The sequence below is a fragment of the Drosophila willistoni genome, assembly GCF_018902025.1.
Source record: "Drosophila willistoni isolate 14030-0811.24 chromosome 2R unlocalized genomic scaffold, UCI_dwil_1.1 Seg167, whole genome shotgun sequence".
NCBI lineage: Eukaryota > Metazoa > Arthropoda > Insecta > Diptera > Drosophilidae > Drosophila > Drosophila willistoni.
This window is the reverse complement of record NW_025814050.1, coordinates 21,807,200-21,822,582: the sequence shown is the minus strand read 5'-3', so window position 1 is coordinate 21,822,582 and position 15,383 is coordinate 21,807,200. Positions and strand designations below refer to the sequence as shown.

General features: G+C 34.0%; 2 protein-coding genes across 7 annotated transcripts in view; both read right to left on the bottom strand.

Annotated features, from left to right (window-relative positions):
- Positions 1-4,619: 4,619 nt before the first annotated feature.
- Positions 4,620-5,965, bottom strand: LOC6642179 (microfibril-associated glycoprotein 4). 2 transcript variants are annotated; one of them, XM_002065583.4, is made up of 4 exons: positions 5,926-5,965; positions 5,782-5,822; positions 4,895-5,718; positions 4,620-4,839 (listed from the first exon to the last, which is right to left on the bottom strand). In XM_002065583.4, the coding sequence occupies exons 1-4, from the start codon at positions 5,948-5,950 to the stop codon at positions 4,701-4,703; spliced, it is 1,029 nt and encodes a 342-aa protein (XP_002065619.2). In that variant the 5' UTR covers positions 5,951-5,965; the 3' UTR covers positions 4,620-4,700. The 2 variants fall into 2 exon arrangements, with proteins under 2 accessions (XP_002065619.2, XP_046866457.1); XM_047010501.1 differs by lacking the exon at positions 5,926-5,965 and having other exon boundaries at positions 5,782-5,888.
- Positions 5,966-9,697: 3,732 nt separating this feature from the next.
- Positions 9,698-15,383, bottom strand: part of LOC6642117 (fasciclin-3) — a 90,981-nt gene continuing 85,295 nt past the window's right edge. Inside the window, exons 6-7 of one of the 5 annotated variants that reach the window (XM_002065581.4) lie at positions 11,296-11,629; positions 9,698-10,164 (exon numbers count right to left, since the gene is read on the bottom strand). In XM_002065581.4, the coding sequence (XP_002065617.2) occupies positions 9,949-10,164; positions 11,296-11,629 (550 nt within the window). In that variant the 3' untranslated portion in view covers positions 9,698-9,948. Of the gene's footprint in view, positions 10,165-10,268; positions 10,326-11,295; positions 11,630-13,041; positions 14,738-15,383 lie in introns of those variants that run through there. The other 4 variants (XM_047010905.1, XM_023175587.2, XM_023175589.2 and 1 more) reach the window with 4 other exon arrangements.

The following is a 15,383-nucleotide window of genomic DNA, read 5'->3' as shown; positions in this document are numbered from 1 at the left end:
TTTTTTGGCGAGTTGAACGGCCCGCAAGCAGCCTTCGCCTTGGCACACATTTCAGGCGGCGGCACCATTCATTGTTTGCTTGGGCGCCTGTGTGTATGCAGTGGAAATTAAATACTTTGCTTGAAATGCTACACTGAAGCGCACTGACGAGGACACATCAGCTGACAGGCAAGCAGGCAACTTGTTAGCGCCCGCCCCTTGTCGTGTCTTGTGTATATATGTACGTATGTATACATATATATATAAATATATCTGTTTACTGGGCAACATTTTATTTTTTGTTTTTTACTGCAAACGACCTAGCATACTTTCTGGGATGCCTTTCATTTCTTGGCTACTTTTTCGCCGTTGCTTGCCGTTGTTTGCGCCTTCACTTTGAGTAATTAAAATGCAACAATTTGTGCCTAATTATAATACCCTTTACGCCTCTGTCTTCCCGTCTTCTCATCCCCTGGAGAAGATTTTTGCATGCATATTAAATAAAATGTCTTTTTGTGAAGCATGTTTAGCCACATTTTAGTTTTTGTTCCGACTGGAGCAACATTTTCCAATTTCCGCGTCAAAGCCACAAAGCATTTTCTCTTGAAAATTGAATGTCAGTGAAATAGCCACAGAAACTGCTAGCAGCAGGACACTCTAATCCTGTCTCCACTCCTCCCTCAGTCTCTTGTTTTGACAATCCTTATGAAAACCATTTCGCTACTCGACATTTAATGCGCTGTGCTCTAGATTTGTGGCCGGTTTTTAAGCTCATGTACACACATCTTCATAAACCTGTGGTCGCATCGTGAACACTTGCACGGGACGCAGGATGGGACAGGACACTGCACCTGCACCTGCACTACTTCATTATAAATATTTGTGACCTCAAAATGCCATTGCCTCTGCATATATTTGTACATGCAAATGTAATTGTGTGCACTTGAATAATACCCTCATGGTATTTCCATAAAATATCATTTTACATATGTAATTCGAACCCTTCTCCCTACCCAAGCAATTCTAACATCATCCATAGTATTGCTGCACTCTCAAAAATATACCAAAAATTGCAGTAGGCCTAGGAAAAAAAATATTTTTATACATTTTTTATGTGGCATGAACTTTATGTGTTTTTGTGTGTAAGTAAATAAGTGAGAGACTGTTTTTATTTCTGTTTTATTTTAGAAATAGATAACGAAAGTATTTCACAATTGGCGAAAAATATTTTCAACTTCTATGATTTCGTGTAAATATCATAGCTAAATAAGCGATTATTTGAATAAATTCTATGCACAATTTTTAAAATTCTTAAATGAATTTTATTGAAGTCTTTCAAATAAAAGCAAAAAGTATTCAGGTTGTTTATATTCTATTACAAGGGCAGTATATACATAACTGTTCGAACTGAAAACTAAAATTTATTTAATTTTTATTTCTTTATGTTTTTGTAAACTCCAAATGTTCCTTTGATTAAGTGGTCCACAATTCATACATTTTTCAACATTCCCTGTACACTTAAAGAGGCACTAAATGGAATATCTAACCTAAAGATTCACTTAAACTGATCAAGATTATGAGTAGAACTTTAAACAATGAATTTAAGTGTAATAAGCAAGTCCCGAATCGGTAATAACAAAAAGAAAGAAAACAAGAAAATTGTCATAAGAAAACATTGCCTACTTTTTTGGGCATATTGTTAACTTTTTTGAGTGAAGAGCTGAAATTCAACCTTAACCGCAGAAAACAAATCCATTTGTTCATTTGTACCTCTTGCTTCACTTAAGAAAAAAAAAAACAAAAGTTTATACTCATTTTCTTGTTATTCTTTCTTGTTTTATTTACATATCAATTTCCCTGACCAAACTTTTGCTTAAAAGTTCAACTTGTTGCACAGTTTTTCGTTTTCGTTTGGTTTTTATTTTTCTCTTTTGCAAAAATATTTCCCTTTTCTATAGCAGCAATTAATTGTGTCCCTTTTGCGCTTTTGGTTTTGGCATAATTTTAGCTATGTTTCTTGCTTTGCCACTTTTATTCTCATTCTCTGTCTTTTGTCTTATTGTAAAAACCGCAGAATTTTATAAAAGAAATTTTTTTGTTTTATTTTTTGGTCGAGCAACAGACAGTGAGAAATGTAAACAACGCAAATATAATTAAGTATGCGCACTCTTGCCACCCTCAATAAACTCTCCCCATCTCCCATCATATTAAGACAGAAAAGTTTTTTGTATTTCTTTTTTTCTGCTTTAACATTTTGTTATTTTTGTTTTATTTGAAGTTTTAATTTACGCATTTTCATAGCAATCAAGCGTAATTGCAACCTGTGGGAAAGGTTTAGAATCTATATTGCCAGCCCACAGAATTTTTTGTCTCTGTGGAGTAGCAAAAGGAGTAGAGAAAGGGAGTGTAGCGACAATGGACTACCCTGTAAAGTTTATAGTTCTATCAGAACTCTTTTTAGGTAATATATGTTTCCCTGCCTCAGGCTTTGAATAAACAGAGAAAGTATTTAAAATCTAAGTGCTTACTGATCTAAATCAACTAGTTTCTTAATGGGGATTGGCAAATTCGGTCCCCCTGCCTTTAAATTATAAGTGTAGCATTTAAAGAGATAATTGCTAGATAACGGTACAAAATTTCGAAATGCATTTCTTTTGAAAAAATCAACGTTTTTGGCATTAGTGACAAGCATATTTGGCAATCTTGACCTGTTGCTGTTGAAATTGTAGGCAAACAGACAAACATACATACAGATTTATATGTAGGTAGTACTCACATAAACTCATAAGCAGGCACACACACACACACAGACACACATAAACAAACATAGGAACGTACCCAGACCGTATTATAAAGGACACTAGAAAAAGCTTGTTGACTGCTCAATGTGGCTTAGTTGCTTTATGATTTGTCTTAGCTCTGTGTCTGGGTTCTACTCTTAAATAAGCCTTTTCGCACATTTTAAGAGCTCTTTCTTCTTTCAATTTAGTTGTCAAAGTTTTTAAAGTGGTTCAAATGTATGTGAGATAAGCGACAAACAAAAGTACTTAAATATTGCTTTAACCAAAAACTCTTTTTTTCTCTCATGCGGCTGTGTCTCTTAAAAGCTCTATTGGAAAGAGAAAACATATTGAAGCTTGCATACCACAAAAAACTCTCTTTATTCGCTTGAATTTTCACTTACATTCTCTCTTAAAAGCTCTCATATTCAGCAAGGAGAGCAGACAACAACTGTTGATAAGGACTCTAAAAACAGCTGATTTCGTCAAAGCTTTTCCTTGCCTCACTTTATTTTTACTTTTTTATTACTTGATAATCAAACTCAACAGCAAAAGTGGGACAAAAGTTTGATTAGGTTGTTAATTGTTTTGCCATATTTCAATGTTTCTTTATTTAAAGTAGATGTAGTACTTTTTAATTAATAATAAAAACACAAACCTTAAAAGGGCCTATATATATTTCTTATTACGTAACGAAGTTAAATCAAGCGTGCTTTGTGGTTTCATCAGTTTTCAGTAGAAGTCTAAATATTAAAATTTAAAAAAATAATAAAATTTCTTTAGAATTGTTAGCTTGCTGGATGCCCTTAGCAAAGCTAAAAATATAATATGATTATTCAAGTACAATAAATAGTTTGTTTTAAACAAAAACCATTGGCCACTCTTTGTGAATTGACCCACGTTTTAATGTAATGTTGAAATTCGTGTACAAAGTTCAATTGTCAACTCCTTAAATGTAATCTATATCCCATCCAATTAAAATTTCCATTTGGTAAATTAATGGTTAATCGGATGGTCTAGAGTGCGTGGCATTAATTTCACTTAATTGGTTTACAGTTGGCATAACTAGGCGATTTTGTGTTTGGAATTCAACTCACGACGTCTCTTCTAATTGCATATTAATAAACAACATCCAGGACATTGATTCAATTATCGGATTTTGGACATTTGTTCAAGAAGCAAATTTCATAATCATCATTCTCTTGAGCAACATGTGCACATTTGACGTTGTCCTCGACTAACTAACCAAATGCGCATAACTCTTGTCTCAGTTTACTTTGCCAAATTGCACAACGTCCCGCATCTCTCCTTTTCATGGGTTAGCCCCAGTAAAGAACAATAAGTCACAAGTTTTTCCATTCCAAGAACAACAACATTCATTACATAAACACCTGCAGGGCTAGAGGAAGTCACTTAGGAAGGCAGGCAAAACTCAAATACAATCAAACAAAAATCAAAAATCAAGAGTCATGCAAACTTAAAAACAAAATATGCAAAACTAACTACAAGACCAACTGATGGGGGCATAGAGAGTAAGAGAGAGGAAAAGAGATTGAATGGGTGGAAAGTAGTGGGTGGCTCCCGAAGCTGGAATAAACAAAATGCCACAAAATAAAACAAAGTTTTGCTTCTAGTTTAGTTCTTTTCTTTTTGTTAGTTTACCATGTTCGGAAATCCCTTGAGCCTGCCGTCTGACTTGGAATACCATGTAAGGAGAAACATAAACTTGCATTTCAAAAATTGACTCAAATTTCAATATTCAAAAGCCTACATCTTTGATATTCAAATGACGTAGCTACATGTATCATATGTACTTCTGAGTTACTGAAGTGATTGTGAAAATCAAGTGGATTTATGATATATATTCTCAAAAACACATCATTTTTATTAACAAATCATCATAATTAAAAATCGTAATCTGTGACATAATTAAATTTTTTTTTATTTCAGAGAGGGCCTTATCATCATTTGGGTAAATGTTAATGATATTGTATAGTTCCAATCGCCACTCCAAGAACCCCAAGAAATGCCGTATCTGTTAGGATCAAACCCGTCATCATGGTACTCCGCATTTAAGTTACTGCAATTAAAATTGATATAACAAAGCACTACAATACTAATTCATGCATGTATACCTATATAGGCAATCACGATACCACCATCCACCACCCTTGTTTTTAGCGCAATTATATTCTGCGGTATCATGATCCTGATCTCTTGTTGTAAACATATTGCCAACATGATACGTAAATGAATCGCCTGCAGTTCCCGAAAATTTTCCAATTGAATTCAGTTCGTAATTATAGTTTTCACTGGCCACATTGAAATCATCATAGCGAGCATATTTAGTTGTTCCGTTAACATCTCGCATTTGAATATACAGCTCGTGGGGTCTAGATTGGGTCAGTAGGTGCAGTTTCTCAAGGCCAATAAAAAAGTTTCCGTCTTTATCACCAAATCCGTTTTTGTAGTCAAGCCAATCCCTATCAAAGTCCACGCTACCATCAATGCGTCTTTGAATCACAATCCAATCCGGTGACGACGAAAGGTAAGGCACTTGGAATGCTGGTAGATTTCCAATTTTCATCAGGTGAATGCCATCGGCATAGAGACTCGAGTGTGGGATATCTTGCAGTTTGCATTTCAGCAACTCCCGATTTTTGTCTTCAATTTGCGTCCTATAATCTTGAAATTGTTCGTCTTTTGCAACTAAAAGTTCATTCTTCGCTTTGATGCTTTCATCTTTTTCGTTTAGCAACGTGTCCCTGGCTTTTACTTGATTCTCTTGATTTATCAGCTGTAATTTATACTTTTCCAGTTCGTTCTCCAGATTTTGGATTTTCTCATTCAATTTATCAATAGTATCACGTTCTTTTAATTGATTTAAACCAATCACAATGGGCCTCACTTCATTTAAACAGTAGTTTAGACACCCGTATTTGCTAAAAACTTCATCATTCTGTAATATTAATTGAAATCTTTTTATGTAACTATAGATCTAAGCCTTATATCTGACACTCACATGATTTGTCTGTTGGATATTTATTTCATTTGCAGCTAACCCTTGAAGGAGATAGTGAAATATTATTACTTTAAGCACTTCTCTCATATTTGACTTTATTATTTTACTGTTCGAATTGTACTGAAAGTAAATATTTTAACTTACAATTAGTCGATTCCGCAAAGCCCATGCTGGCTCAGGGGCGGTCTAAAGATTTTACGGGTTTGAAATGAATGCAAAAACACACAACTGACAGTCCGCCCGTGTTTAAACATCGATAAGAGCTGATACTCTTAATGTACCTTTGAGTATAAGGTTATCAATGTGTCTTGTTAGCGAACAGATTATGCATTTCTTTTGTGAATCAGTAATTCATTTCTCAGTTTATTTATTTAAATCTATATTTTAATATAAATAATTGTGTAGAGGACTCTTCAATTGCCAATAAAAAATGTTTTTACATGAACATATAATTCTTATACTGTTTCGTTTTTCAACCTTTCATTTGTCTAGAGCCTACATGTGTGTAAGATAGATCATTGGGCATAGTTGCATTGTGCCAACTATGAGTTTCACATGTGGCACCAGTGAATTGATAAAGACTTGCCAGCATTCGGACACGGCAAGGGCACGATTCTCACAATCGCCGCATTTAAATATGACTCATAGATAACTAACAATGTTGCCAGGTACACAATAAAAAAATCCGAGTGTGGAATTCGTAACAACAACTACATATTTATAATCCATGATTGTTGGTCGAAGTGTAAATGTATATGTATTCTTGAACAGTATCAATAGCAAAGAGGAACTAGCAATGTGCGTCTTAATTTTAGAGACTTTGGAATGAAACTTTGTATGTTGGCCTTTTTGGTTTCCTTTAACCACATCATATAAAATGCATTTGGTGAATTTTTGCCTTTTTGCTTTCCTTTTTCTCAAGTCAAATTCAATGTACAGCCGTCGGCATAAAAATGCAAAATTGTATTTCACTTTAACGCTGTCGCCGCAAAGGATGACGACTGACGACGCTGCAGAACCCTAAAGTGAAGACCAAGAAGACTCAGAACCGACAAAAAACTCTGCTTGTTCTAGGACATAAAAGAAAAAAACTGCTGAACGCATTCGCTCAGTGTTTTTTTGTCTAATGTAAAATGCGATGCTTCGGGTAACGCGAGCAGATTTTGAGCTTTATAAATTGAAATGTCAGAAAAAGTTGAGAAAGAGAGAGTGAGTGAGAGAATGAGAGAGAGAGAGAGAGAGAGAGAGCAATTGGAGTGAAGGCCCAGCCCATGATGACTGACAAGCAGCCACAAGCAGAAACTGAATCAGAATCAGGAGACGTCAACGACGAAGAAGACGAGGAGTAACTAAGAGCAACCAAGTCAACTGCAAAAGTTTGTAAAAAGAAAACTATATTTGGTGTATTGTATATATACAGAATATATAAATTGCATTAATAAGACAAGAACTGAAAACAAACGACAATGAATAATGAGATACAATTACTGTTACTTTGCTGTTCCCCTATTTCTTCACCAACACCCATTTTATTCTTCTTGATGTGGTTTAATATGATTAGCAAACAGCTTAGAAGTATGCTACAATTTTGTGTAATTGCCAAAAACCAACAAAAGACGCCCTACAAACTATATACCTATGTATATATGTATGTGTAGAGTTTGTCTAAGTACGTGCCTTTAAGCATTCGACAGAGCATACAGAAGAACATAACAGACAAGAAGACCGAAAGAGAGCTATGGCAAACTGGAGTTTCATTTGGAGTCTTTGCTTTTGCTTTTTGTCGTAAAACTTGAATTCAATTTCAATTTACTTGTCGTAGATTTGACATTTCATTAAATATTCAAAACAACGCATATGAATGCGGTAAAGGCTCCTGGAAATGATGCCACCCAAAATTCTGTAGTTTTAATTAAACAAATAAAATAAAATGTTATGTACTAGTAGTATTATATAAATGTAAATAAATGTGTAAGGTGTAGATGTATATATGTGTGAAACGTGTCTCTGACATCATGTGTGTGGCAGTCACTTGTTTATTGGCATGATAATTGAAATTAGAAGTACGCCTCTCAGCGTTTTGCAATTTAAAGACTTCTTTATATACCTATATATTCATTTTGGTTTATAATAAGATTAATAAAATGTCATAAGTGTATCGAAAATGTTGTCAGCCAGCTACTACCAATGGCTTTTTGCTTGTTAAAATTTAAGTGGCCAATGAAAAACATTAGTAAACAACATTATCTTTATTATTAATATTATTATATAATATATATGTTTAAAGACAATGTAGAAATTAATCATTTACCTTGAGATACCCCTCTGAGCCTATTCACGGTGCTTTTTCGCTTCTCAAATGCAGATTTAAAAAGCCATTTGTCCGATAGTATGGAGTCACATATGTATACAATTCATATAATTCATTATTGGGAAAATTAAAGACATTAAAAATATTTCAAGAGAAGTTACTTTTATGTTAACTTAACAAACGTTTAATACCCTTGTAGTTCAGATGTTTGTTCCGTAGAGAATGAGACGTTTCTGATTCCACTATATCTACATCTCTTCTTAATCTACATCAATGAAACATTGTCAAACTAAACTTGCTAATAATATTTTTGGCCAAATTTTTATCGAAATGTAAAATAATAACATTATTAATGTTAACTTTGTTTTATGTCTAATACATACACTATTAGAGTTATCATTGTTTTATTTTCTACTGTTCGTGTTTACTCGATATTTTTAAAAGGGCACACAGCCAAAATTTTTATTCTAGAATATTTGTACTTCATTGATTTGTATGATTTGCGTGGTACTATACTTATACTTAGTACGAATCACTATGAGGTAATTCCAAAGGAGCTCATTTACATACATAAAGGTAATTAATGACAATCATGGTACTTATTAAATTAAAAACTATTTTTAGAATAGAGCAATACCTCAAAAAGTGGGTGATTATAGACTTTTAACTTTCTTGCTTCAAGTCGATTTTAGATTATATATATGTAATTGATAATATCATTGAATATATGTATAGTAAATGTTCTTAGATCCAACATATTCCTGAGTATCATTAGAAATTTGCTTTCCCATAGCCCTTAATTATTGCCAAATAAAAAAAAGTCGTTTATGGTAAAGAATTTTATTCAAAAAAGTTGTTCAGCTTAACTTTATACAAATTATAACTTACGAATACGAATAAAATCAATTATCGAAAATACATAATTAATTAATGCACTTAACTGTAATCATTTGTATGTATATATTAATGTAAATCGTTTAAATAAAAATTAAAACGGAAAATAAAACATAAAAATGGATGGAAAAGTTCATAGAGAGAGAGCATATTGAACAAAAACCGGAAATATTATGGAAAATACTTTGTCATTAACTTTTATTAAATGCCTTTTTCTGGTTTTGCCAAAAATGTTTCCAAAAAATCGTTAAGAATTAAATTTGTAAAAGGTAATTTTTTTTCTTTTTTTTTTTTGTAAATTTATTATTAAATTTATTATTTTTTTTTTTCATTTGTTGGTTGGTTTTTGCATGGTTTTTGTTTTTAGTGGCTTAAACTAAAAAATTTAGCTTAAATGCGAGACATTTATGTAAATAATTGAGATTTTCTTTAAACGTTTTTATTTTTTACTTGTTTTTCTTTTGCCTATTTTTAAGTAAATTTAATTTATACTTTTATGCAATATTTAGCTTTTTTGTTTAGAGTGTTCATTTTGTTTTGTGTTTTGTTGTAAATTTTATTTAATGTGAAGGAGTCTAGAGAGAGAGAGAGGGGAGATTTCGAGGGGATTTCTTTGTGTTCTTGTCAAGTTTACTGTGCGGAGAAATTTATTTGCTTTTTATAAAGTTTTTGTTTTGTTTTAGTTTTCCTTAGATTTTTAATACACACACATTTAAGAAGTTTTTGAAAAACCACTTATGAGAGATTCTTTCATCTATTTAATAATTTTAAATATTTTCTTTGCTGTATTCTTTTGTTAAGTTTACTTTTATGCATTGGGTTGTGTTTTGTTGTTGCATTTGTGCTTCTCCTTTTCTTCTTCTTCTTCGTATCTCAGCCTCCTGGGCTCCAAATCTCTTTCATGGGTTTTTTATATTTTGTTTGATGTAATTTATTATTATTTTAAATATTTTTTGTTTCTATTACTTTTTACTTTCACCCTTTTGCACATAGACAATTTCGGCATATTCTGTGGTGTTCTTGTTTGCTGATCCTTCAGTTGATGCTATAATTGGTGTGGCTACTGTTGTTGTTCCTCCTGATGCTGCTGCTGCTGCTGGTGATGTTGTAGTTGCTGCAGTTGTTGCCTCATTGGCCGGCTTTAGTACAAGTTCAGCATAGACGAGTTGTTTGTCTTGCTAGAGAAATGGTTAGAATAAAGACAGTTGAATTAGTTAATTACTCAAAGTAATGACTGTTTGTAGTTTAAAGCAAAGTACGAATTAAATTTTACAAAAAGTACCTCTCTTTCGATTTACTTAAATGTCCACATTGGTGAAGTGCTCTGCCAAACTATAGACTTTCATACGGTATATACAATACAAATTGAATAGATTTTGCATGCGATTTGCATTAGAAATGAAAATCAAATAAAAGAAGATTTACGGTTTTTGTTTTTTATGTAGACGAAAAGAGCAGAGAAATGGCAAAAAGAATAAAAATTGTAAATACACATTATTTTGCATTGCTTAAGCTTAATCACAGCGCCAAAAAGTATGCCACACATCACACACTCACATAGACACAGGACGAGATATTGAAAATGTAAAAAATAGAGAAATTTGTTTATTTTGGGGAAACTTTTTGGTTTTTTGTTATTCTTTGTTCCCAGTTGATCATTTCATTTAAGAATTTTAATATTTAATTGGGTAAAATACCAACTGAAGAAGCTTAATAATTGGAAACTTAAAATGATTAAACATTGCTAAATAAATAAATAAACAAAATAAAGAAACTGCACAACTAAACTGAAAAGATCTGTTCATTATTTATAATCACAGAAAATGACCATAAAAACTTAATTAAAAGCTGTGTATGATTCAAGGTTCATTCAAGGTTTCTAATGTAAGCAAACGGATCCTTTCAGTTTTCAAGAAGAGTTTGCCTATCTTAAGCCTTTTTCTTTTATCGAAAATGACGTGTTTTTTTGAGCAAGATCGAGTAATGTCCTTGAAATTTCACATGTACAGCTTTTATCTACTTTCCTTTATTTAATTTAGCAAATAGGTAATTAAATTTGATTTGTCAAAAAAGAAAACTGACATCGATTAGTTTGAAATAGAATGAACTAAAAGAAAATTAAATGAGCAGTGAATTTGTTCATTTCTGTTCATTGATTCGTTCAATTGTACAGGCGTTTGTGTGTGTTGGTTTTGTTCATGAACTTTACAACACTCTGCAGTGGGTAGGCAAGGTGGGATAGATTGAGCGAAAAAGACAGACAGAGAGTGAGAGTGGGGGGGGGGCTAAGCTGAGACAGCTTTGTATACCTTTGGTTCATTGTCATTGCCATCGATTGTCTCCTGGTCGTTGGGTGTGGGTAATGTTGACTCGGTGGGCTCCTTGTTGTTGCCTTTGTTCCTGTTGTTATCCCTCTCGTTGAAACGCTTTAAAATGGCCACAGCAAAGGCTGGCAAACGTTTGGCCTTCTTCTGAGTTGGCTCCAGTTCACGTTCCAGCTGCTCTTGCTGCTGCTCCTGTTCGCTGGTATGGGCTTCTTCTGTGGCATTAATGCCGCCGCTGCCACCGCCTGTGGCTGTCGTTGTTGCCGTTGTGGCAGTAGCGGTTGAGGTGGCTTTTATGTCGGCGCTTTCAGTGTCGCTGCTGTAGTTGGTTTTTGTTTCGTTTTTTGTTGTTGGTTGGATGGTTTGTTTGTTTTTTTTTTTTTTTTTTTAGTAAATGGTAGGAGTGTGTGAGAGAGAATTTTGTTTTTCTTTCTTTGGGTTCTGCTATTTATTAAATGTGTCAAAATAATTGTTGCTGTGCAGAGCCGGGACAATTGCGGGGATAAGGGAATGGCAAGGGAGAATTGATTTCCTCCACAGATTCAGTTAGTTGCGTGTGCTTGGTGTTAGACTTATCACACTTCTTGGCATATTGGGTTAGTGGCTTAATCGTGTGCTTCAAGAAGCGTTGATATAATTGTTAATTGGCAAACCTTAGACCAAAACAAAAAAAATCCTCTAAAAACCTCTAAAATTTTAACATATAAAATTATCTTCATTTTTGTCAAATTTCCACAATCTAAAAAGTTTCCTAACGAGAAACTTGGAATTAAACCGAAACAAACGATTTTATTGTTTCCCTGATTACTGTGGTTTTAAGAAAACTGATCGGATTATTTTCCTTGATTACTATATAGAGTTCTCTATACTCTAGTTTTACTGTTAATGAAAGTATATATGCAAATATAATGATTTTTTTGCAGTATATCCAGTCAGTTTGAATGCAATTCTTCCCAGGATTGCGACACTTTAGCAATTTTTCTATTTTTATGTTATTTTAGATTTATTTTTATAAGTAGAATGATTTCGAAGATCTCTATAATAATTTTGTATTAACGCTTTGCTATCTATCAATAGAGAAACAAAGTATGGCTTCCTCTTCAGTAAAAAAAAAAAATTTCTAACACTAATCACAACTGATTAAAATGAGTTTTAGCCTAGTTAATCCCTGTCTTATGTAGTTACACATATTTACACTAAATCAATTATGTCTTTCGACTTAATGCTTAAAGCACCTTCAGTTCAAATATTTTCTGGGGTCATGACTATGAAAACGAACTGAACTGAGCCGAGTAATTTGTTTGTGCCTTATTCAAGGCGTCTAATCTATTTTCTATTTATAAACAAATATATATGTATTGGCTCATTTAAATGTCTGGAAACTGTCTGGCCAAGTATCCATGTGTGTGTGTGTGTGTGTGTGTGTGTGTGTGTGTATGGGTGTGGGTGTTGGTGGCTGGTTGTGTACTTGTTTGTGGGTGTGTGCGTGCGTGTTAAAGACTCATATGAATTTTGATTGTTGCTATTCAAAATGCAAAACACGCTGCTTAAATAAATGTTCGATTCAAATTTCTTTCAAACATTTCAGCATGAATTCATTTTTATTCTTTTCCAATTTTTAAGCAAATATGGGAAAATATTTCTTTTGTTCTGTTTTTCAATTTAATTAAACTTTACACACACGCACGCACACTTGCTTACGCTTAAACAGAGAATAGAAATTGAACAACATTTTCATTTTCTGTTAATTTATTAAAAAATATATGTAAAGTAAAAAAATTGTATCCCTAACTACAGCATATTTGATAACATTTCGTTTCGTTGTTTTGTTAGTTAAATAAAAAAACATTTAAAAATTTAATTAAAATACTTGAAAAACTTAAACTTAAATATTAAACAAAGATATTTCTTCTCCAGTTGTTTTGCAGCTGTCTTAAGGAAATTAAAGTAACAAAAGCGTACAGTAGCCACACCTTAGGTTGTACACCCAATTCAGTTGTGCATCTCTTTGATATATGTATGTATTTTGTTCTACATTGCCCACTACGGTAAATACTTGTTCAAAAACATCTTATTTCATCATCGATCTCTTAGGATTTGGTCATGCATTCGATACGATGATATTAATTAGATGATAAAGTCATGCCTAAAAGGATCGATGTCATGCTCATAATAAAATCTCAATACAATACAGATGTGGATGATATATTTGTGGTGAATTGTGGTGAGAAACTGTCATGACTGTCGTGTTTGAGTGATGGTTTACTTAAGTTCTAACTGAATGACAGTTTTGTAGCTATGAAATCAAAATGTTATGATAGTTTTCCCATCGTAAATCCGTTGTGTATGCCAATATTTTGTAAAACTATTCACATTTAAATGGCACTACGGTAATAATTCAGGACGTAATAGAACTTTCCGATTTTTGAATTAAGCAATAATTAAACTGGGCTTTTTAGAAGACATTACCACGTCCTACTTCATTTAAAGTTTAAGATCAAAGATCAAATTTTCCCATATTTCCGTTTTGAACGCTAAAATATGTTGACAAAGGTCAAATTGTACAATTTATCTTTTGGACTTAATTGGAAATTTGCTTAAGGTGTTTTGTGAAAAGCTTTCACTTCAGAGCATGAGTTTTTTCGCTCGAAATTTAAAAGTTAATCTCAATGGAATGCTACAAAACTGTCTCAAATAAATTAAATATGTTAAATATGTAGAAAATCCTAATCATTTGATGCATTTCCTGTACCCAAAAGAAACCTGCACACACAGATTGTTCGTTTAGATTTCCGTTTCCTGCGGCAACTTTGGCGTTGTGGGTGTTGTTGGTGTTAGCGTCGTCGTCGACGTCGTCGTCGTCGTTGAGGGATTCTGTGCGTTGGCTGTGTGAATGGGTTTCGGTAGCGTTGGTGGTGGTGCTGCCTTCGGTGGTTCACTGCGACCGGATAGCAATTTCGCCTGTTTCTCGAGTAACTCACGCTGATCCTTGGGCAACCAGCGTGAGAATCGTGACACGGGTATGCCCAACTCATTGCCACGTTGCAATAAATCTGAATTTTCCACGCCCTCTGGCAAGCCATCGCTGGTGGTGCTAGTGCTGCCCCTGCTGTTCGTTGTTGTCTGTTGGGAATTACGTCCGCCCGCCTGACCCATTAGAACACTGCGCAACGGTTTTGTTGTTGGATTGTAGACGCTGCTCTCGCGATCGGTGGCATACTCAAAGGAATCATCCTCGTCGTGATGTGGTCGTGGTCGATGTTCGACCAGGGAAAGGCGTTCATTGGTATTGCCATTGCCATTCGACTCGCGAAGTTTGCTGGCTCCCAGTAGAGTGATGCCATTGGGAGTTTCTAGCAGTGCCACATTCTGACCATGTAGGTGATGTTGGTTGCCACCATTCTCAAGTTGCTTGTCGTTGCTAGTGCTGAGGGGCAAAAGCCGAACAAAGAGATAGAGAGAGAGAGAGAAAGTGTAGGGATTGTTGGGAGAGAAACACACAATTTTTGACAAGTTTTTTAGACAGTTTGTTTTTGACGGAAGGATGTTCTTATGAGAAAGTACAGTACACATGTGTGAAAGAGAGAGAGAGAGAGAGAGAGTAGTGGAAATAGGAGTAGCGGTAGAAGAAGATGTAGACAAAACATGGCAATAGTTTTTGATTGTTGTTTTTGTTTTACTTTTGGTTGTGATGCATTAGCAAAGTGACTTTAACTTTCTATATTTGTTGGATGTTGCATGAACGGCGACTTGACGTTTTAGTATATGCAGATTTTATATCCTTTTTCGAATGTGGGTGAGAGCGCAAAAGGATAGAGGCAAAGATGCAAATGCAGATATAAAAAGATGCAAATACAGGAGAAGCAGACGAACGACTTGGCGAGCGAGCATATGTGGGCGTGGTAAGGCGGGCAGAGACGAGCATTAGGTGTATGACAATATGAGTATAGGTATGTGTGTGTGTGTGTGTGTAGGAGTATGTGTGTATGAGCTTTTTGATATCAGTCAAAACAAAAGACAAGAACCAAAACGATACGAGACACAATTTTGACAGTTTAGCATTAACTAAAAGT